General features: G+C 39.7%; 1 protein-coding gene across 3 annotated transcripts in view; it reads right to left on the bottom strand.

The window, feature by feature from the left end:
- The window catches only part of LOC129724126 (paired box protein Pax-6-like), a 190,923-nt gene that overhangs the window by 111,070 nt on the left and 54,424 nt on the right, over nt 1–25,429 (bottom strand). For all 3 annotated transcript variants that reach the window (XM_055678768.1, XM_055678769.1, XM_055678770.1), the window contains exon 2: nt 7,725–7,952. In XM_055678768.1, coding sequence (XP_055534743.1) covers nt 7,725–7,952 — 228 coding nt within the window. The remainder of the gene's footprint in view (nt 1–7,724; nt 7,953–25,429) is intronic.

Here is a 25,429-nt window from a genome sequence, read left to right as displayed (position 1 = left end):
AAATTCCGGAATCCACGTAAAAAAGCCGCGTAAAAACAACCGCGTAAAAAGCGACCTTAGTGTACCATTTTTTTACTTCTAAAATCTTGAAGAGCTTGCCTTCCCCTCCCCCCTATTTGAAATTCTGGCTACGCTCATGACAATCCCATGTAAAATTCAGGCACTGAATCAGAGCAATGAAATTTCTTTTTTTGACGTAGGACTACGTCTAACCGCACTATATCGAGATACATTCTGAGGAAACTAAAAACCAAGATGTAACGTCGGAATGAAAGATTTCAAACGGTAATACTGATGTAACCACATGATGGATCACAATAATCAATATGTCGTTGGATTGATAAAATGATGGACAATTTTGTGATTCTTCATATATCATTGTTACTTAATTGTTAAACAGTGAAAATTGATGAAAAGTTTCAAGGTCGTATTTTTACGAACAATGTACCAATCACATGCAAGCACTCCTGGCACAGACTTCACGAGTGGACACCAACTGCCTGCTATGACAACCTCTATTCAGTGGCAAAAAAAAATTTGACAGAATCTCCCCGTCCCAATAGGTCAACTCATATTTGCTTCTATGAACCTAGACTATTTTGATGTCTTGAAAGTAAAGCTTTTTCGGAATGTTCTTAACAACCTCCTTTATCAGACAATTAAACGATCTGTTGTGATAATGTTATTAAAACTGATGTCTTGAGGGAAAACATGCTGACACAGGCAACAGTACTGCACCGAGCCATGTATGAGAAGACGGTCGCTCGTCGTCAGTGCAGTAGCACTAGATTGCCATTTGTGTGCAGTCAAGCCAAGTGGAAACAATGTAGCTGCTGTCGACGTACAGTGGTGCGTGTTCGCACACTACGCTGTGCGACCGGGGATAAAATAATTTTTTACGCAACAGTAGGGTAGTTTGGGGTAATTTGGACCCCTGGGGTGAAATGGACAGGTGCTTTATCTTGAAAAGTATTACATTTTTGGGTTCCATGTACTACTTCATCCTTTCCTTGAACTACTAAACCCTAACTAATATAAAAATTTCATGGTTTGCTGTGACAGGTGCACCGCAGCGCCAATGTAAACAAAGGAAACATCAATAGTTGATTTTGCTGTAAGTTTTACACTTGTGTATTTAAGGTTTTTTGAGATTTTACCCGTTCAGTTCAGTCAACCGAGTTTGTCTAGTAAAAGAGAACATTTTAATGAAAGATTGCGATAAGTTTGACCGAAAATAGTGGAAGGAATTGAGTTTTTAGAAAGGCGTCTTGTTTGGGGTAAAATGGACAGTTTTTTTGGGGTGTTATGGTCAGGCGAGTTTGAAGTAAATTCTTTTGTCGGACTGATGCCGCGGGCATATAAAAACGAACGGATAGACGGCGAACTGACAATGAACTGTAAAAAGTGTTGCAGGCAATCTGGGATGATTTATCTGTACAAAAAGTGTTTTCAATGCCCCGCAGAGTGGCGGGTTTCTGAACAAAAGTTGGAAAAACCTAATTTTTTTTAAAATTCTTGAAAAAGACGTATAATGCCAATTTTTGGGTGCTGAACTCATTTCTGATGTTCGAAAATGTTGTTCCCCTAAAATGCCGTTAAAACTTTCTTATTATCAGATTTATTATTTGTTCAGATCATGTTCAACATTGATATACTTGTTCTTTATCGAAAAACTTTAAACCCGTATTTTTTTGTTTGGTCCTTAGTGTGATCCATTTTGGATTAAAGTTGCCAAAAATCGGCAATCATTTTTCAAAAAATTGTAACTTGTGAGCCGTTTGACCGATTAAAAGATTTAATGGAAAATTTAAGGAATTTGATAGGTCTTTCAAGGAAAAATAAGAAATCGTACGTCAACGTACATTCGTTATATATTTTTTCGTTTCGCGAATTCGGGATTAACGGATTTGGAACGACGATATGCAAACCGGGACCCAAAAATTTGAAAAATACGGTTAATTTCGTATAGGCTGTTGATTATCCGATCATTCCGAACTGTTTCACGAGACTGTACGGTACACAAGAGTTCTGAAAAATAACATAAATTTCCCCTCAAAACGAAACTCGTTGATCCAAAATCAGATCAAAATTGAGGGAATTAGGTAATCGAAGTTAGGCTCAAAATTGTGATTTTCGAACATAAAAATCATTGAAATTTCCTGACACAGCAACATTCAAAGTGCTGCCAAAAATTGATATATCACCCGATTCACATGAAACTTACATCACACATACACTGACACACACACATACACACACATAGACAGACACACACAATCACACACACACATACACACGCACACACACACTCTCTCTCACACACACACGCGCGCGCACGCACGCACACACACACACATGCACACACACACGAACGCGCGTGTGCGACACACGATCGCATACTCAGTTTCTAGTATGAATAATTGGAGAAGGGAAATTTTTTTGGCCTACTGTGGAACCACTGTGCAATGCCTAAGAATTGCAGTTATCATTCCGTATGCCTGATACCACCTTCTACTGTGTATTAAGCAACTATTGATACTATAAAACTCACATTTTTTACCCTGTCCACATCACCCCAAACACTGTCCATATTACCCCAATAGCTGTCCATTTTCACCCCAAACGATTTTTTTATGTCCGAAAATTATAATTTTTAGTTTCGTTATTTTTTTTTGTTCTTTTGACCTTAATATCAAGGTTTTTTCGTGCAGAAACATAGAAAACAGATCAATATTACTATAGTACATTACGTTTATGGGATAGAAAAAACAGGTTACGAAATAACAGGAGTTTTCCTTAGGGGGTCCAAATTACCCCAAACTACCCTATATCACGATGTTGGATGTTGCATCCAATATGTGATTACAACTGAACGGATTTTGACCACCAATGCTTTGATCGAACGACGACGGTTGTGATACAATAATTGGCATATCATTGTACATTGTACGATGAACAGTAAATTAGTAAAAAGTTCAGTTGAAATCTACTTCTTCTAGTTCAGTTTCTCAGCTTTCAACCAATCACGAGCTCGCTTTATATAGCTGCAACAGATGTTTTCTCATCGTTTTAAAGTGCTTATTGTATTACTACCTCTGAACAGATTTCAAACACCGATGTCTTAATCGACAGGTAGAATATTGCGAAAGATTGTTATATAATAATTAAAATATCTCTTCAACGTAAGTTGTGTTAACATTCTTCTAATCAGAAGCTGCTACCCCGTTGCTCGTTTCCTTTTGGTTGTCGTGACGAGTAGATGGCATGTGAACTGCAACCGTAGTGATTTTCATATCCATGTTTAATGATAGAAACTTCTTTCAAATTCCTAAAATTAGAAGTTGCATTGGGTTGCTGACTTTTTGAATTCTACACTCTGTTTTTCTCAGATTTATTTAAATGACCAACTATAGGCTATTTAAAGACAATAGAAAACCAATATGCTGCGTAAAGATTTTTAAACAGATAGTTCAGATGGCTCGTTTAAGCTGTACTGATGGTTATATTTTTCCATTTAAATAAATTTAATTCAATATGACAATCCTAGTTGCATTACGCGGTTGTGGTATAGAGAAAACCCAAATTATATGCATCTTGGCGTTAGGTTAAACATTCATATTCCTATTTTTCAATTACAAAAATATTACATCAGCATCTGCAAGAAAATATTACTAAACATATAAACACAACCTGTCGCACAACACAACATATAAACAATATCGTGGAAAGATACTAAACATATGAACACAACCTGTCATTGCCAGACTTGTAATTGAACAACATAATGCAAACATCAGTTGGAGAGGTTAATGTTGTTTATCAAACCAAGCTAGGTTTATTTCTGAAGGAAACAGACGAATGACTTTTAAATATGGCATTTTGATGTTTGTCTTTCCATTGGTATCTTAAAACTGATTAATTTTTTTCTGGTTCTGCTTAATGAATAAATGTTTCAATTGGCCTAAAATGAAAAAAAAAAAACGACTGTTACATGTTACATCCTCATAAATTCCAATGGATATTTCAAAATTTTTGTGAATATAGATTTTGCACTAAAAACTGCAACTCTTTATCGTCACTTTTCCAACGAACTTGTAAATACAGGATTTTTTATGTGACTTCTTTGCTAAGTAGTTGTAAGAAACTGACAATGATACTGCTTTGAAATCGGTAAGTGAGCTATCTTTCACAAGCGCAATTGAAGATGAAAGAAAGTTTGCCTTCTACTAAATCGTTCTTATTTAGGACCTATATAAAAAATTTCTTTTTCGCGTGTTGAAGAAATTTGACTGCATTAGGATGAAAGGTATTCATCAATATTAAAAACAGTATTTGTTCTTCTTAAATAGATGTCTGCAAATAAATAATCTAAATTATTTTAAAAATGAACACTTTTCTTTTTATGACTTTCTGGTGGCATATGACCGTAACAATTTGTGGCCACCAATGAACTAGTTTAGGATTTTAAGTTGTAAGAGGTTCGTTTGATGGATTTAGGCTCAATAATCTGAAAGTATCTGGAACGCAACGTCCGCATGAAGCCTTCAACGACTTAGACACTTGATATGACCCTTCCGAGTAATTAGAGGTATAACACGGTATTAAGTACTGCTTTGATCATGTCTATTTTGGTTTCGGTTTCGGCAACATAATGGACAAAATACCTTTCTCTTGGTGGTTGTTGAGTTTGAATTGTTTAAAAGCAAAACAAGAAAACTATAAATTATGATTAAACATAACCGTTCGTTTTTGGCTTATGTGTGCCAAAGTCAAACCGTGTCGAAAGTGAAACGTGGTCAAATCGAACAAAGTCTGAATTCTCTAAATGAAATATAAAACTATCGTAGTCCTACGTCAAACATGCGGTCGTGTCTTGGATACCACCCTCGTACTATTTTTTTGTTAGGGAATTAGAATTACGTTGTCCATTGATGTGAACTTTTGTAATATAATGAAATTTCCTAATGCAAACGGTGCGCCGAAAGTGACCGAAACCGAACGTGACAACGAAGTTCTCGTGGTGTAAGTACGGCTGTGAAGCTTGTATTGGTGCGAAATAATGAGCAGTGGCATTATTCAGGCGCAGAAAGAGTCAAGCAGTTGATTATTTGCCCATTTGATCGTCGCTTAGTACGAAGATATTTTAGCATATAAAGGAAAAAAAAGCGGAAACCATGTTAAACCACGCTCACTGACGATACACAGTACCAAAAATTAAAATTTACAACTAATACAAACGAAGGCACATAACGGTTTCTAGCATGTCAAGTAAAAAACATATAAAATTTCACACCGTTAATAATGCACAATACAGAAGAGCCTTCCCAGCTGGTCTCGAGGTACGATGGTGGCCTAACAAGCCAGTTGTCGTAGGTTCGAGTCTCGGCTTAGGAGAGACTGTTAGTGTCAGTAGGATCGTAGCGCCAGCCCCGCAATTGTCCTGTACACTCAACAGTTGGCTGCGAAGTCTGTGTATAGTAAACAGAAGGTCAAGTTCCGAATCGGAATGTAGCACCAAGGCTTTGCTTTTACAGAATCGTTTTTAACCATGTAAGTTTGTACGTTAAGTGATATAAATTTAATGCTTTGAATATAAATATGCATGCAAATTAAAAATATATTCATTTACATTGCATGTGAATATAATGCCACACGGAATATAACATGGTTTCGAATGCTTCATTTAAGTGCATTCAAAGAAATGTGTAAAGAAATGTGTAGATAATGTTACTGTGGAGAATTTCCAGTTGACAAAATTGCGGTTGGTAAAAATGGTGAAATTTCTTGACCCCCTTTTCTTTTGAACTGCATATCAAGCTTTATTCGAAAAAGTAGAGCCAAAGTTGTCATAATTTTGCCAAAAATTTATTCTAGATCATTTTGAGCTTGTTCTTAAGAATGCATCTGTGGCTTTTACGACAACTGAAACCCCATTCTAGGATAGAAAGACTGACTGCACTTGTGTTGTAAAGTGAGGAATTCTGGACAATTAAGACAATTGAACGTTGTTTGAATGAAACATGTGCTCGAAAGTTAAGATTCGCAGTTTTACTGTCGCTTCTCTACAAAATCAGCGAATTAGCGATTAACGTGTTGAACGCCAAAATTTTAGCGATGCTAACAGTTCGCCAATCAGCTTAAATATTAGCGAAATCGCTAAATCGCTAACTGAATATTTGCGATTAGCGAATTGGCGAAATGGTGCCCACCACTACCTATATAGACCTTCTCACCGAATCTCTTTAACATCACTTTTCTGACAGTTAGTGTTTACTTTCTTTACGTTTTAACTTTGTACTTTTTTTCTGCTTAACTAACCGTGTGCGTAATGGAAATGCTGTGTACTGGCACCTCATGCAAAACATTTTAAGGACATTTTGGTGACGATTGAAAGTATCCGCTATAAATTAGAGCTAAATTACATCGCCTGGAGGTAAACAAAGTTACCAGTCTCTTTCAAACTCAGATGCGTGACGTCACAATGCGATGGTCTAAAGCATGTACATTTGGCTAAGTTTTAATAAAATCTACTGTTGCAAAATAGTTTTTTAAGTAGAGTGCGCGGAATTATTCGCATTAACCCAAATCCGGCCCTGGGCTGTGGTTTCCAAATATTATACTTAAGAATTGATTTCCTTAATTTAAATGGATGGTGACAGAGCAGGATGTGTTCTGAAATTTAGTTTGGAGTTTTTGGTCTGCATTTTGATTTTGGTGCGGTAGTTAGTGGAATAGGTTACAGTAATAATTATAGATTTTTTATAATGAATATATTTTTTATAAACCACTTATTCAATGGTTTAGTACTTTTTCACATCATGTGACTATATGTGATGCATAGTAGAGATGGTAGGGTTTGATGTTTTTCAAACCCGTACCCGACCCGAACCCGAATTTTTTTTTCTGTCGAAACCCGAGCCCGACCCGAACCCGAACCATTTTTATTCGTTCATACCCGAACCCGAGAATTTTTTTTTCTATGAAACCCGAACCCGACCCGAACCCGAGATTTCATAGATTTTATAGTCTGGTTTCGGGTTTTCATACCCAAACCCGACCTGAACCCGAAATTTTCGAACCCGAACCCGACCCGAACCCGAAATTTTTTTTTTCACCAAACCCGAACCCGACCCGTACCCGATGCTTTCTAAAATTTTCAAACCCGAACCCGACCCGAACCCGTCGGGAGGTTTCCAAGCCCGAAACCCGACCATCTCTAATGCATAGCACGTTTGTAGCTCAAAATAAAACCCATCATCATTGTACATAAAAAAAAACTTCCGGTGTTGTTACTGCGGGTTGCAACAAAGATCAAACCGTATAATTGCGTTTGCATACAATAGGTTAACAGTATCATCACCACAAACCAGAGATAGCAGAGGCATCCGGTAGGGCGGAGCCGGTGGCAGGCAGATGACCAACCCGGTCGAATACGGCATTCGTCAACCATAACGTCAGTAATGATAGCTTTTAATATCGAAACCTTGCCTTCAATCCCTTTTCACTTTTTCGGAAATTTCTTATTTTAAACATTCCTCTACCAAACGAAATTAAATTAAACGCCTCCTTCTAAAGTGGTCCGGTATCTTATTGTACAATTTAGCCAAACACAACAATTACTAGCCGGAGCTGACGATAATTGACCCCCTTTCCACCGGCAGTCAAAACAGCTGCCGTACGGATCAATTTCAAACCTGAGGAAGGAAGAGTTGGGTGGCACTTACCTAACAGCTTTGACACCGCACCCTGCTGGGTTAGCATATGCTGTGCCAGATCGTAGCCACGCAGTCCAAAGCGGGACAGTTCAAGCAATCGATGCTGGGACACCAAACCGGCCAGGGCGTGAGCGTTGGCGGGATTCCCGACGGCGGCAGCAGCTGCCGCGGCTGCTCCAAATAGGTTCGTCGTCGTCGGAACGGATCCGGGCGAGGGCAGGTTCGGTGAGAGACCGACTGAAATGAGACAAAAATAGGGTGAAATTATTTATCAGTGTATAACGATTATGACAGTTTACACGAATTCCAGAACATTAAAAGAACCCGCTGATCGCATTCCTACTGTCGGTAGCATTTGCCAACGGCAATCGATCTTGGCCGCAGAATAAAACATTTTATTTCGTGTTCACAATGGCCCACTCCAATAAAGTGGAATATTAAAATATCAGAAAAGCAGCAATTCGCAAAAGAAGAGAGAAAAAAGCCGTCGACAATCCTCCACTTCGGAAGCTCGAGAATGAACACCTTTCACGGTTTCGCCGCCCGCTGGTGGCCAGTTGAGCTAAACAATAGGCCCATATATCCTGGTGCGCTTTCGCACTCCGGGCGGCGTGTAAAAATGTGCAACCTTTTGTGTTCTTGCCTTCCCAGCCGGAGACGGGGTCGCGCGCTGCCTAGTGGCGCAGAACTTGTAGCTGCGAATGTCAAAAATTTATTACGACGTCGTCGTCGACGACGACGACGACGGCTAAACAGAATCGACCTACGTGCGTCAGCTAGGGCTAGCCGACGAAGGGACTGAGCCTCAGCCGAGGACCGAGGATTTATGCTTCCTTTCGCGTCGTCAGCCCTATTTGTAGTAGCATCGCGCAACGAAGCGGCCACTGTTATTATGCTAAATAATACAATCAGCTCAATAGTAAATGCCGCAGCCGCAGCATAGAGGTGTATTACATGCATCGCGTATGCTGATGCTGATCCCACGGGATTATGCACCCGCCTGCGTTCGAATGTTGGCGGAACAAATAAAGTCACTCAAAGGCTACTGAATAAATTTGTATTCGCCGGCTTAGACCTGCTGGACATACGGTAGCTGCGCCCCCAGAACGGTGCAATTGTTTTAATATTTATACTTTTATAATATTTTTATTAAATTTATTGACATCTGAATGAACAATCTTACCCTCGGGTTGAACAACGTCAGACGTCTGTTTCGCGACTGTCTCGCGCTCTTCGACTGCGGCCCGCGCAGGCTGTGAACTCCGGCTTTGCACTTGCCATTCCCATCGGAATCGGAATCGGAACGGAAGAAGGATTATTTATATTTATAGGTTTGTGAGCGATATAATAAAGTGCTGTGCTTTCCTCGCTCATCTTCCTCCTACTCCCCTCGTTTCAGCAGGGGTCGCTACTCGCTGCTTTTTCTTATTCCACTTAAAACGTAGCATCAAACCGATTTTTGACAGAGACATCTTTATTTTTCGCGACATCGGGTCACCGTCTGTCGTTTTCGGCGCGGTAAGCAGTCAAACAGGAAGAAGCCAGCAGGAATTGCAAATTTTTGACGAATCAGCAGTAGGAGTATAAGCTGGCAGCGGGAGCCGAAAACGGTGAGAGAAGTGGCGCTTTCTGATCAAAGTTGGTTAAGCGGCTGATTTGGCTGAGCAGCTGCCGTGACGGTGGGAATTTTGCTGCTTCTAACGAGTTATTTTGCCGATCAAAATAAAACGGAAGGGATGTACGTAATGAGAGAAATATGAGTCAATTAATGTGGGAGAGGGGTAGTAATAACTTTTTTAAACGTCATTCCGTTTGCTTACATATGCGTAAGACTTTTACATGTTTTCAATTCAGTTCATAATAGCGAAAAATTGCTTCTATAGGACAGAGAATGCCCGAATTAACCATAAAAATTTGAATTGATCTTACAATAGCGAAAAATGCTCATTCAAAATATTTGTTTATACAGATTTTGGGATTTACTTGCAGGATCGTTTGTGCGCGTTTTTATCTCCACGTAATTTCTTCATTACAAGTGTGTTTTGCGCGAAAATAAATAGTGAAATCAACTAAAATAACTAGAGTTGGTGTTTCTAATAACAGAACTATCGGAATATGCTGCCTTAGGAGGATTTCGTGCGAGATAAGTTATTATTTATTTAGATTTCTTCTGTTTGAGTTGTTTGCGTCAGCATACTATATGCTCAACTGCCATTGTTTTTTGACATGTAGGCGGCGTTGTATTTTTTTCCTTTGATCATCGACGTCTAGAGGTAGATTCATACAGATCTGTTTCGTATGTATTTTTGGTTGAGGGTAGAAGAAAAATAAACTAATTATTCACTAAAATGTTTGTAAATAAACAGAGGATGTCTTGTTCATACGATTGCATCACATAGCACATATTTTTAGAGTTTCGGGTTTATGTTTCGGAGAATTTCGCACTTTGTTCGCATAGGTCTTATTTGACAATGTTCAACTAAGAGGTGAAGCCCCTTTCGGCTGGCTGACTAAAGATTGATTTGCTACTAATGACAGTTACGTCAAACCGGTGGATAAATATAAGCGTATAACTAAATTATTAAGAGTCTAAACTCTACGTATTCATTCACCCATAACGAAAGAACATAAAACAGCGAAATTGCTGTATAAATAATCTAAAAATTCAACTAAAAAAAAAATACAAATTAAACTAAGAAGTCGGTAAACATAATAGCTTCAGCTCTTTGTAGCTCTCAAAGTTCATTCCTATAATATACTCAATTATCGACCCGCAACATCTAACAGATGTATCCCAGGGTCATTTATGAGGGCACGTAGAGTTCTCTGCGGTTTTCTTAAGTAAATGTTGGACTAACATTTCTTTTCCGTTCCCGAACAGTTGCAAGGACGTGGCCAGGGCGGACTTTTGTTTAGCAACATTTGATTAGATCCCAAATTTCATGTTGCTCCTCACAAACGAGGGTTATTTGTTCTCGTAAACAGAGTATTGTTGCTGACACCACCCACGAAGTTGAGCAGCTGTTTATGCTATGCTATGCTATGCTATACAGATTTTGGGATTTACTTGCATTAAATTTTTCCCTAAATTCTAATTCAGAATATAAAAAAATGAATTTTGATTTCTTTGTCGTAACAGAAATTAATCTATAAAATCCATACAAGACACGAAGCAGATAAAGCAAATAGAATAGATTTTACCTGAAAAGAAACCGAAAAGCAAGTTCATTGATCAAAGAGTTTTTTATGCTTTCAACAAAGAAAAAAGGCCCGAATCGGTTTCGCTCAAAATCACAAAGTTACCCAACAACGTTAAAGTGTAACCTTCAGCTTCTTCCGCGAAACCCCACAAATCCACTTGGCAGGCATCGCACTTTTTTTCCTCTGCTTCTAGGATACCGTGACAGACCCAACTTTCTCCGGAGCCGCTGTCAAGCGGTTGAAGTCCCACGGTCGCCAGCTTGTGTCATCGCTCAATCAACTGTAGGCAGGCAGGCACAGGCAGGAAGCCGTAAACTACGAACGGAGCTCCCTTCAATTAAATCAACGAAATAAAACACACACAAAAAACCGGCGATCCCCGCACTGACCCCAGCACCCCAGCATTACGCATGTGAGATGAGCCCTTGTGGTTCGGAAAGCGGAACGGAAGAATCCATCCAAATGAGCGAAGGACTCCCGGTACTGAGCTCGGGTCTTGGGTCGCTTAAAAATTGATTATCGACAGAAGCGATCGCCCCAATCGATGCGCCAGATGCGATGCAATTCCCCGGAGGGATTGACGAACCACACACACGGTGGCTAGGCTCAGTCGTACAAATACACGGAGGTGAGCAGGGCCTGACTGTACCTATGCCCTTGCTAATTTATTAGAATCTTGAACCGGCGATCTTCTTCGGTTCGTCCGGCTTCGTTGGCGATCGCTGATGCCGGACGGTCGTCGTCGCCGGGTAGCGCGATGGTGGCGGGTAAAAACCAGAAGCGCAGACAACCGGAATTTGATGACAATGTTTTTTTTCTCTCTTACTTTTGCAAGGTTGGGATTTTCGGCCGCCCAGGAATGCTTATATTTGGTTTGCAACTTTTTTTCTGCTGCCCTCACAATCGGGAATCAATTAATCGGCGAACGATCTCGATCGCGATTCCGAGAGACACTCGTTTCCTTTATTTGGCTGAGCGAGTAGCTGTGCGCGAAGGCATTTTGATCGATTCGCGCCAAATACCCGAGCACTAGCTGGTGTGCGTGTGCGTTTCTGGCGCTGCAATTAGGTGTTGACACAATGAAGACACTGGCGGCTTGAAACAATAGCCAGTGATGTTGAACCGCGCTTGAATATTGGCACGTTTTCCGTGAGTTGTTTTAGCGACTGACAAAGAGATGGCCACCGCGTTCGCACTCACGTACCGAGAGCATCGTTATTAAATTCCATAATTCTGGCTTAACAGAAAGCAGACCCGCAGGAACCGGATAATGGCACTCCAATTGGAACGTGTGAACATGCCCACGAAATGTAACACCATCGGGCGCCGACGTGCAGAGCGAAGCCCTCGGCGTGGTTTGCGGCGTCGAATGTGGTGTGATTAATTTGTAAACAATTCCTTTTTAAATGGCAATAAAACAGACTATTAATCGTAGAGCTCTCTTTCAATACTATTCCACGAACATTTCATTTTACTTCTGAGAACTTCTGTCCTGCCAATTTTCAGAAGGTAAGAGAGAAAATTCAGGAATCTATGATGCGTTGAATCCAGCATAATTCAAAACCAAAATATTAAGCTGAAAACATTAAAATCGGGAATACAAATGATGCAAAACTAGCACTGAATTTAATCAATCAAAATTTAATTTAACAGGTAAATATTTGAAATTGTAATTGTAATTTTAGAACAAATATTTGAATCTAAAAACAAATGTTTGAATCTTAATGCATTGACATATTATATTCCTATTTGATTTAAATGCGTTAAATTCGCTTCAGATGCGCTTATAAACTCTGTTATTAAAAACACTCCGTGTGACTTCTTTCAATATCTTCCACGTGACAGCTCATCTCGTTGAAAAAGCAATGGGAAACTGAAATATACGTATTCTGCTCCACCTGACGGGGTTTCCTCTTGCATTCTCGAAAAATGCGTGTCTGAATTTATTAGAACTCTATTAATTATATTAAATCTTTCCGTTGAAAGTACTTTCAACGATGTGGAAGAAATCGGTAATTTTTCCAGTATATCAAAAAGGAGTCAAACGGAACATTGGAGGCTATCGCGGAATCATGTCACTTTGTGCTTCTTTGAAGGTGTTCAAAATCATCGTCCATGCAACGTTGTTTTCTTGTAACTCCTAATACATCTCTGTGGATCAGCTTGGCTTCTTTCCCAAAAGATCTGTAGCAATGAATTTGACTCAATGCATCTAATTTTGTTTGCGCAAACTGGCAGACGGAGAACAAAAAGTCACTTTTTACACAGACCTTTAAGCTGTTTTCGAATCGACCACGGAATACTACTGAGTAGGATCGAGGAACTCGGGATTCTTGGTGATCTCATAAAATGGATGAACTTATACCTGACGGACCGAGATCTCTGCGTGAAAACTGACTCGAAAGAGTCGGAATATTCCACCAATCTTTCCGGTGTTCCACAAGGAAGCAATTTAGGTTCGCTACTTTTCACACTTTTCATCAACGAAGTCTCCACTTTACTGCCACCTGGGTGTCGCTGCGAAAAGATGATGTAAAAATAGCTGTGGTTATCAAAGCCTTATCCGACTGTCAGGAGCAAAAACATTTGATCAACGATCTCCAAAGAATCTATTGACACCAGGGTTGATATTTGTTGACACTCTTGAGTGAAAGTGAAAAAAAGCATCCATAAACGTTATTTTTTTACAATCCTTTCAGAGTTCTCCTTTCCCGCTTTTTGCATGGAAGTCAACTGTCAAAACACCTCATTATATTTCATGCGATGGAAGCAAGACAACAAAATCAGTTTATCAGTTAACGAAGATTGTCAAGGCATCGGTCAGTGTCAGTGAAAAAGTGTTTCGGTGAGGTTCATTTTGGTTGAGCGGACTGTTTGTGTTTCTTTTTCGCTTTGAAGGTGAAGATCATTTGGTTGGATTTGTCGTCAAATTTGATTCCGTAACCGTGAACGATGCGCGCGATATATTTCATCTGAGTATAACAGCACGTTACTAGGACGAAAATCTAGTGTATCTGAAAGAGTGCTGCGATCATTGAAAGTGAAAATTGAAAATGATTGGCTGTAATTTTCGAAGAATTTTGCTTGGGAAAATGACTTTTATCAGCACTGATTGACACCAAGTATTCGGAAGTATAACGTAATAACATTTCACCGCAAGCGGAATCCAATCATATTTGATTACACAGTACTCAATCACACATTGCAATGGATAGCTCACATCCTTGATCTTGGCGTAAACCTTGATTGTGCGCTTACATTTCGTTCACACTTTGACGAAATGATCTTGAAGACTCACCATCAGCTGGGATTTATTTTTAAGATAGCTACTTAGATCCTTAGATCCTTACTGTCTTAGATCGCCCTACTGTTCGTTGGTGCGCTCTATCCTCGAGTCTTGTTCGGTAGTCTGGTGCTCATCTCAAGCAAACTGGATCGTTGTAATCGAGTCTGTCCAGAAAAAATCGCTTCAATATACTCTTCGCATGCTTCCCTGGAATAACTTCTCAGACTTGCCCTTTATAAGCTACAGGTCATCAGCGATGAACTACAGGTCGAGCCGCTTTCGTTAGTAAAATCTTATTCGGCCAAATTGATTGCTCTACAGTAGATGAACCTGAACGCAACTGAGAGACCACTCCGCAAAAGGGACCTCCTGTACCTTGAGCCGAGCAGAGTGAACTATGGGCTGTTTAATTCAGTCCGTTTCATAGCCGCACAATTCAATGCTGTCTACGAACTTTTCGACTTTGGAACATCGATTGATGCCTTCAAACGGCGACTCTCTTGTAGACAATAACCATTCAATAATGTTTAGTGTAACGGTAATGTAACTTAGATTTAACATATCATTATAACCATACCTGTGTCAGATGACTTTACGAACAATTTAATAATCATCATAAAATTGTAGAAATCAAAAACCAACAATTCCAAATTGTCCAAACTTGGAGCTTAAAAACACACAAATCAGAAAACATCTTCATCTTTTAGCGATTATTGGTTCATATAATTCCGACATGGTGTTTCATTCAGTTAAACTACCAGAGAAGAACGTTTCCAGAGCCAAATATCGAAACATTTTTTTAATAGTGCGCCCCGTTCCTCAAACACCCCGATCAATCAGAACTCGAAGAATTGAAATAAAACTGAGGGCACAAAATCGGAAAGTCAAAAATATGACAATTCAGAGAATAAAAAAATATATTGGATTTTAGAAAACAACCAAAAATCAACGTTCTAGGTGAATTTGAACTAGAAGTCCAAGTCTAGAATTAAAAAAATGTAATATTCACAAACCAACTAACTAACAGTTTACAAATGAAACAATCCAAAAACATATTGAATGCGCAACTAGGTGCTTGCTATTTGGCGATAGATAGATTTAGACATATCCATTAGGGCGCCAATCATCGTATGGCAAAAAAGTGACCAGAAAATTTCAAAAAGAAACCCTATACAAAATGTTCACCTGCTCGAAAAAACACCCTGTGCAAAATTTCAGCTCAATCGGACTTAAAATGGGGTGCACGCTCGTAAATAATAACTCATGAACTGAGCAACTCTGACTCAGGTTAGAACGATGTTCGTAGACGTCAAAAAATGAGTAGAAGTCCTTTTTGATTTTGAGTAACTTTGACTCACTTTTTGGGTTCCCTTCATATAACTTCATTCTGAGTAAAGTCGCATATAACGACGTCCATTTTGAAAGATGATTACGATGTGCTTCAGTTTGTGACATATGTTTTTTAATTGTGTGCGCCTCAGAAGGCATTATAACTGTTTACTTTTATTACAAGGTAATTATTGATGAACATGTGGTGTCGTTTATTGGCCGTGGCGGATTTCTAGCCAGTAATGAAACTGAACTGTACCCAAAAAATGAGTAATGTCGTACTCAAATTTTGAGTAATAATAACTCATTTTAAAGACGCCTAGTGTTACTCAGTTTTGAGTATTTGTGGAGTTACTCAATTTAAGAGTTGTTCCACTTTTTACGAAAATGCGTCAAATGTTACTCATTTTAGAGTTATTATTTACGAGCGTGTGGCGCAGAGCGATTGAAGTTTGGCCTTTTTGAAAACCGTGGTATTAGGGTGGTTCATTTATTCGACATAGGGTGGTTCATAATATTGTGTAAAAATGAGTATAAAATAAAAAAAATCATTTTTCACTACTCTGTGCAAAAAAAAAATTATCTCAACCAAAATTAAGATTGTATCTCGCGGAAAATGTTGAATGCTTTCATGTCATTTGCAAAATCACACACATGTTTTCCATTCCAAGTGTCTTAAAAGTACATGAAACGGTGGAAACTGATGGAATATGTTTTATTTTATTTTGTTTGAAAAATCTACTCTCTAAGACACTTGTACTTGTTCTTTCGAATGTTGTACCAGACAATTTATTCGTTTTATTTACCACAATAATGTCCTTTGCCAACACTTGATTGAACACACAGTGCTCTGGCTTATATAATCGGACAAAAGACTGTATCGATGTTATTCAGTGATAATGAGAGTATAGGGATCTCAATCAGATACGCAACAGAATTGACTTGTTGTTTCTGGGTTTGCGTCGTTTTGACAGTTCGACCATAAATTTTCTGTCAAGTTCACATCATCAGAACGTGAACGTGCTGAAACTTTGCACAGACGTCTTTATAGACAAAAGATGCCATTTTGTGCTATTGGTTTAATATATTGAAACACAACTCATTTTTGAAAAGCTATTGAAAATGCTATTTCGGATAGGTATTGATGATTACAAATATTTTTAGAGCCAACACGGTTCGTTTGCGCAGTGTGACGTATTTGGCAAAGTTGCAGATAATAGTTTTGTTTTCGAAAAAAATATACACTCTAAAAACTAATTATTATTTTTTTTTGAAAAAAATGAAAGAAAGTTATAAATTAATTATCCAAAACAGCCCATTTAAAAAAACTGATTTTTGTATAAAAACTACGAAAGTTCACCTGAACAACGAAACCGGCCATGGAGAAATCATAAAAAAAGTTATAATTATTTTTTAATTTAATTTTTTTTCACAGGGTACATTTATTTTGGAAGAACAGAGTTATTATTTACAACTTTGCCAGATACACTATGCCAATCAAATAAACCGTTTTGACTGTAGAAATATTCTTAATTCCACATAGAGTGCTCTATCGGAAATTAAAAATATGTCTACAATCGAAACGGCATTGTGTCTTCGGCAAAGTTGTAAATAATGTTTTGTCCTTCCACCAATTCTCGACGTTTCATGCATTTTTAAGTCATTGGCATAAAAAAAAAAAAATCGAAAACCAAAATTTCACGTACACCCCCCCCCCCCCTTGGGTGATTTTTCGGTTTTCAAATAAGGCAAACTTCAATCGCTTTGCGCCACGCCATTTTAAGTCCGATTGAGCTGAAATTTTGCACAGGGTGTTTTTTCGTGCAGGTGAACATTTTGTATAGGGTTTTTTTGAAATTCGAGATGACCATTTTGCCTGGCACCCTAATATCCATATTTAACCATGGAGGAAGGATGGGAGGTACAAGCCTTTAAAAGTTTCTTAATTTAAATTTTAATTAGTACCAAAAAAACAGATATAAAAAAATATTTTTGTTAGAACGAATTACTAGAACTGGGATAATTTTTAAAATATGTGAGAAAAAATAATAGGTTATTGAACCAAATCATTATCATTCTGCTCTAGTGTCGAGAGTGCGGTAGGGCTATCGCCCTCCTCTGTCCCTTCTTGGTAACGCCTATGATAAAACTTGATGAAGCAAACTGAGACATATGGTAAACAAACCGCTTCGGCACGTTAGTGATTTTATTGTGGCGTCATATATTTACTTTTAGCTGCGTGGAAATGTCTGATTTTGTCCCAAATAATCGTCATTTGCGGGAAGTGTAACTTTTCTTTTCAAAGAAAAACTCGAGGCTAAACCGCATCGAGAGTTGAAAACAAGAAAGTTTTACGGAAATGCTGCTTTAGGTAGCTCCAAGCATCGTGCAGTGATTGGTTTTGTCTCTTTGAAGGCGGTAATTTTTATGCTGACGACTGTCCGCGTGAAGGAAGGCCAACCGCATTCAGAGGCACTGAATTGGAGGAATTGTTCGATAAGGATCCATACTGAACGCAGGAACAGCTTGCATACAATATCGCACGCTTAGCCTCGGGGCTAATAGCGGTCTCGATCAACTAGATTATTTGAGAGAATTCGTTATCGATATTGTTTTCTGGCACAATTTGCATGTGTAGGATTAGTACAACGACACACCGTGCCCCAAGTGCTGAGTCGAGAAAATTTTCGACTCGATCGGGAATCACAACCATGTGGGAGAGCTAGCCGACCGACATCGCTAACCACAGAGCCACGGGGACCACTAAATAGCTTGCATAGATATTTCGAATTACCCGCAAAGCCATTTCCTAGTGATAGCATGGTCTGGAAATTATTTAGAAGCAAGGAACTTGGGTTTAATATGATTGGAAGCCAACGACTGATGAGCGATGTGCTTTTTCGTCGTTGGGTAGGCCGAAGGATCAATCGGAGGGAACAGCGTCCTATACAGTACTAGTTCAGTACTAGTTCTGCGGCTCATATCGTTATCACAATGTCACAAGCGTACCAAGATAAACAAATTCATCAACCATTTCAATTCGTTCTCCCTTAAACTCCCCTTCAGCACCAACGCCTCGAAACTTCCCGCTCCCTGCAAGCTAGCATGTATTTTGTTTTGGCAGAGTCAATGTTGAGCTCCAACCTCGCCACTTCTTTCTTAAAAGGCTTCAAGGCCTACTCCACGGCCCTACGGGCGATACCGATGATATCAATGTCATCCGCAAAACCAAGGAGCATGTGAGATTTCTTGACGATCGTGCCGTATCTTTGCACATTTGCTCTTCGTACTGCACCTTCAAAGGCGATGTTGAACGGTAAGTTGAAGAGCGCATCCCCCTGCTTCAATCCATCTAACGTTACCGCACGCATGATTTCCATCCCTCTAGCGTCATACGACTCACCGTTATTGGTTTCGTCGGGCCATGCCGCCTTAAAATCTACAAACAGATGATGAGTCTGCAAGTTATAGGGTAATCGCTCCATTATTCATCTCAACAGCTCGCTGCACCTATATTCATCTTATTTCGCTCATTTGTCCAATTTATCGTCAAATTTATACAAATGTTTGAAAGTGAATCTATTTGCTTCTCGATTTTGTCAAGGGGTTGAAAGTTGTACGTTGAAAATATGGTAAAATTTGACGATAAATTGATCCAAAAGGCGTTATGAGACGAATATAGGTACTGAGACTCCCAGAATTTATCGATCTGTCTTGGATCTGTCGCAGAGTGAAAATTTGATTCGTCGTAGAACGCCCCTGTATTCGCCGACGAAGGATTCCGTTGACGATCTCAATCTAAAGAACAGGATACGGGAGAGCACTTTGTATTTAGTAGTATGTGAGTTGAGCAACGTAATGTCTCGATAGCTGCAACAATCCAGTCGATGGCCCTTCTTGTAGATCGGGTATTTGAGGTCTTTCAACCAGTGGTTCGGCATTTGTTCATCCACCCAGATCCTCAGTCTGGTGGTCTGGTCTGGTGGATCGCATAGTACAGCCGCTCGCTTTCCACTTTTAGAAGTTCGGCCGGGATACCAGCGGCGTTACCGTTTTCTAACTTATTAAACGTCTTTTTAACCTCCTCTTGTATTGGTGGCTCCACAGATTTTACGTCGCTCATAATCCTCATCTTACTCCTGTTTTGCTCCTCTCACTTTTCACCGTTTAATAGCGCCTGAAAGTGCTCTTTTCACCTGGTTGCAAACGTCGGTTTTTTTGTAAGCAGATTTTTGTCACAAGGTCTCTGCACATGACCGTCACAAGGAAATTCCTGCTTCTGTTGACTGTTCTTTAAAAGCTCCGCCCATCGTTTCTAGCAAAGTCATCCTCTGCGCTGGCAAGCACCTACTCCTCGAGCTCGCGCTTCTTCCGACGGTAGACTCTATTTCCTGCAGCTCTTGGCTTCCTGTATCTTTTTCTGTTCTGACGTGTAGCCACAGTGAGCATGCGGCTCCTGGCACAGTTTTTCTCGTACGTCACTCTCTGGCAGTCAGCATCAAACCAGCTGTAACACTGTCTTTCGCGCGTCGTATCTACCACCTCTCTGAAAGTCGTTTCAATGGCACTGGTGCTTATTACGGGAGTTACTTCACGGTGTAATATATATTCCACTCTCACGCTCACTTCACATTTTGAGACCTATTCCTGGTTCCACCTCAAGTGAGGTGACAAGAATTACCTCCGTGAAGTGAGATTGCCAGTGAAGTGAAATTGAGAATAGGATAAGTGAAATGGGAATGTTTTCCAGCTTAGAAATTGCCAAGTCCCAGAAGGTCGATTTTTTTCCGTTTTTTTTTCGGTATCGACAATTTTGTGCATTTTTTTCATCGATCGAAAAGTTGAAACTTTGACCGCTTTGAGACACGGATCGAATTCTGATTCGTTTCATTACCGAAAAATAAATCCTATATTGAACAATAGATCCCAAATCAACCAATTTCCAAGATTTATTCATCTTCGTGGAATCATTTCATCGATCAAAATGGTCGTGAAATAATTCCACGCGAAACGTCGCTAATTCCGTTTTCACTCCACTGATATGACACTTACAATAACCCAGATTTCACGGTAGATGACACAGCGACGTTTTTCGCACTTACATAGTCCCGTAATAGCACTTTATTCACTTCACCTTGATTTCACCGTGAAGTGACTCCCGTAATAAGCACCACTGTAAATACTACTCCACAGCTCATTTATGTCTTTCTACTCGCTCCTCCTGCTGTTCTGTTCTGATCGGCGGCAAAGTTTTTTAGCCTTAGGCCAATGGCCGGGCGGAAGAATGCCTCCCTCCCAACCTGCGCGTTTGCATCTCCGATGACGACTTTTACGTGATATTTTGGGCACTCGTCATAGGTTCGTTCCAGCTTTTCATAGAACTTAACTTTAACGTCATAGGATTTGTCGTTTGTCAGTGCGAATGTGTTAATTGAACTTTAGTTGAAGAATTTGTTCTTAATCCGCAAGACGGATGAAGATACGGTCGTCTACAGACTTCCACCGGATGATTCTTGTTTTATGATTTTCCAACACTAGAACGCTCCGCTCCGCTGCTTTGCCGCCATTCTGGTAGATTTGGTACTTTAAAGAAATGTGTGCAATAGGATCCACTGCCCGGAATTCCTTTTCTTAGGAACTAGGCCACCAAACCTCCTGGATCGCTGATTCAGACTCTCTGCTGTTGTAGCTCTCGAGCAAGCAAGCCAGCTCGCACCATTTCATTTAAAGATCGAACGTTACGAGTACCTACTCAATTTCCAATCGTTCATCGTTTCATTATTTTTAACCGTTGAAAGGTCTTCTTGAAAATTTAGATCCAGGGGTTTTCTCGTGTCGGACATGTTTCTACGGATTTCCTTCTATTTTGCAACAATCGAATGGAAAATTAGCTAGACGTCATACACAAATCACATAGCGCTAAAAATCTAGATTCCAAACCTTTCTCACTCCCATGTAACAATAAGTAACGCAAACTCAACCTCCTCCCCTCCCCAGCGCTTCAACAGTCATGTAGTTTATTTATGACTCCATACGCGTTCATCAATTTGATGACGTAAACTATTGTACTGTTGAAACATGTCGAGACATTCCTGAAACGCAAATTTCAACCATTGGGAGCTAAAAACAAGGTCAACTTCCTTACAATACGGATATTTTTGGAACCAGAATGATAACTATAGGCGGAAAATCGCTCCAGACGCCATTTTAAACTTCAAGATGGCGTTTTCCAGTATCTGGAAATCAGCCTAAAATAAACAAATACCACCCGACATGATTCTCGAAATCGGGATGAAGCCCAGGCTGGAGTTCAACGTGACGTGACTTCCAGTTTCCAGTAAAAGACCAAAAATGGTCAAATTCCGCTGGATATAGGTATTTCCAACACAACAATATCGCACGCTTAGCCTTGGGGCTAATAGCGGTCTCGATCAACTAGATTAGATGAGAGAATTCGTTATCGATATTGTTTTTGGCACATTTTGTATGTGTAGGATAAGTACAACGATACACCGTGCCCCAGTGCTGAGTCGAGAAAATTTCCTGCTCGAAAAGATCCTCGACTCGATCGGGTATCGAACCCGATATCACAACCGTGTGGGAGAGCTAGCCGACCGACATCGCTAACCACAGAGCCACGGGGACCATCTAATAGGTAAATAATCATAGGTATTTCCACAAAGGTTAAAAATCGTCCCCAGCCGCCATTTCGGAGTCCAAAGTGACGACTTCCGGTTTCTTAACACGTCAAGATGGCACCTCTTGCAGAAATCTACTTAACTTTCAGAAAGCACCATCTTTTAGTGGATTGCAGTCAAAATTTGACAGCAATCGGTCGATTGGTTCGTAAGTTACAGCATCTAAAGTGAAGCAACTTTTGTTATTGTGAAAAAAAAAAATAATGTAAAATACGAATTTCGTGTGTTGTTAAAGCATTGCTTTTTGATGGAGAAAATACAGTGCAAACCAAAGCGAACGTTATCCGGACTCTGATCCAGCTATTGCAACTGTGGAATATTGGCTTCGTCAATTTCGAACTGCTCGTGTGAGCACAGTTGATGCTGAGCGCAGTAGACGTCCGAAAGAGGCAATAAAGTAATGAAAAAAAAAATTTTTTTTTGAATGACCGTAAGTGAAGTTGAGCGAGATAGCTGAAACTGGAGATATCGAAAGAGCGTGTTCGACATATCGTGCATGAATATTTGGGCATGCGAAAGCTGGGTGCCGCGCGAGCTCACAATGGATCAATAACAACATCGTGTCGATGATTCGGAGCATTGTTTGAAGCTGGGAAACCGCAATAAAGTTGAGTTTTTGCGTCGATATGTGACAATGGATGGAACATGACTCCATCACTTCACGCCAGAGTCCAATCGACCCAGCCAGCGGAATGGAGAGCAAGCGACGAACCGATTCCAAAGAGTGGAAAGACACAACATTCGGCTGTTCAAGGTTATGGCGTCTGTATTTTGGGATGCGCATGGAATATTTCTCATTGACTATCTCCAATCCGTTCACATATCTTAAGAAATTGCTCGCTGGCAAGAAATTAAAGACCGATGATAAAGTGATTGCCGAAACTGAAGCCTATTTTGAGGAAAAACCAAAAGAGTACTATAAAAATGGTATCGAAAAGTTGCAAGAAATTAATTTTGCAACAAAACATATGTTTACTGTGTTACCTTATAAACTTTTCTGTCGAATTGTTAGATCCCAGAAATCGGTCTCATTTTTAAAATCCAAGGTGGCAGAAATGGTCGAATACCATCTAATATGGGAATTTAAGCTTCTACCGATTCTAATGATTTAACTAACTCGATAACAACATTTCTAATAGTGGACATTTTAAAGTTTATTTTGAAAATTACAGAAACAATTGTTCTCCACGCACTACTAACAGTGCATGAGACAATTTTCTGCATTGACGACTTGGACCGCTACATATTAGGTTACTATTTTCCCGTATTTATTTGTTAGAGTTTTGATAGAAATCGGGACATTATAGAAACGTGATTCAGGAAAACAGATTTTTGGGCAGAATACATACAGCCTTATAGATATAACATGGTAATGTTAATATTTGTTTGAAATCATATACATTTGCGCGCCGGGTATCGGCCAGTATGGGAAATTAGATTGTTTTTTTTTTTATTTCTGAAATCTGCATTTATTACACACCCTAATACACGTTTGATGAAGTTTGTTGATAACATCAATCTTTGACTGTTGGAAAATAATTTCAGTTTCAGTTAGTTTTAAAAAAAATTCTGTTCGCAGGTGCAATATATCTTGTTTTATTTAATTTACTGTTAATTTCAATTTGAAGCTTTGTTAACGTTTTCCCCTCGATTGTTCATTTACCACCTACTTTCAATGGCGGTCTTCTCTTCTCTTCTCTCTTTCTCTCTTTTAGGTTGTATTTTTTTTGTTTATTTTGTCTTTTGCGATTTTTCTTTAATGGCTAACTGTGAGCGCGCTCTACCAATATCAAATCTATGACACCAAAAACATCATACATTCTAAAAGCTTCTATTTTTACTTTAATTTCTAACCAATTTCTCAACTCTCAAAAGTTTACTAACAAAATAGTTTCGTTGTGCGCACGGCAATGTATTAGTAATTTGACCCCCATTGACGTTACTGTTAGCTCGAGCAGCTTGGTTATGTACAAAGATGTAATCAAAAGCGTCATTACATTGTTCTCCCGCCTGTGGAACTCTTAAAACCCTTTCGTGTGTGTCAATAAAAACATTTGGATTAAAAAAAACTAAGTTCTAATTAACGTCGAATTAATGCGCAATAATGGATGAGTCCAATAAAACTCGCTACCTAACGGGAGCTCACAATACAAAGGTGCAAATATTGATTGCAACCAAACTGACTACCTAAGCTCTAAACACCGCGCACCAGTGGAACGCAGTTTGCACATAAGCATTCGCGTAAATTCACACATCGTCTGCTCTCTGCTGTTGTGTGTGTGTCTGTGGATGACAATATTAATAAGTGACTGCGAAATGGGCACCGCATCACAGCTCGATGGCAGCGGCAAAGATAGAGGCAGCGACAGTGGAGCTGTGCATTAGCCAGTCATTCGATACTTTTCAACACCTCCGTCAGGCTAAGGGCGAAAACCCGGCCAACTCTAGGAAATGGCAACTTGTGTAAAAATCATGTCTTCTTATGGGTTCGACACCGTCTGCAACGGGTGTCTTCCACACCGGTCCTTCCCGTAGGTCCTTCTGATACCTTAAACGAGTTCAAGCTTTAAATTTAAAAGTTATCCCTACAACATTATTGTAATCCTGTTTGACGTTAGCTCTGGTAGGTGAGCAAGAAGCCACTGCGTGGCGTGGCGAAGAGGTTTTTCTCCGAAAAATTACCATTGCTGGTTTCGACTTACGCTATACGGTACGGGGGTATCGTTGCGCGTTCGCCAATTACGAAGGTGGCAAACGTTGAGCCAGGTCGGGTGCAAACTGTGTGCACAATCTAGGCACAGTGAGTTCGGTTGACGACGTTTGTTACCGACGAGTTTTGACTTGAATAAACTCACCGTGTACGCGGACAGTGCTAAGCCGCGAGGATGTTCGGAGGTGCGAACATCGCACAATCGATACGACGGGGAATAAAAATCGCGCTCCGCTCGATAAACTCGATGGGATTGAAAAATAATGCTCATAATAAGTTTATCGTAAATAATCACTTAAGCGTGCAGCTGGCAGTGGACTCAGACTGCTGGGAATGCCAACCGCGGAATATCGATTGGAATACAATGTATCCAAACGGAAGTTCAGCTACTAGAACTGGCCACCGGAATACTAATTTAAATATTTAAAAGAAAATAATAAAACTCAACCCATTTCACCTAAGAACGCACTTCTACTGACCACACAGTCTA

This window comes from Wyeomyia smithii, chromosome 2 (assembly GCF_029784165.1).
Source record: "Wyeomyia smithii strain HCP4-BCI-WySm-NY-G18 chromosome 2, ASM2978416v1, whole genome shotgun sequence".
Lineage (NCBI taxonomy): Eukaryota > Metazoa > Arthropoda > Insecta > Diptera > Culicidae > Wyeomyia > Wyeomyia smithii.
This window is presented reverse-complemented; position numbering and strand designations above follow the sequence as displayed.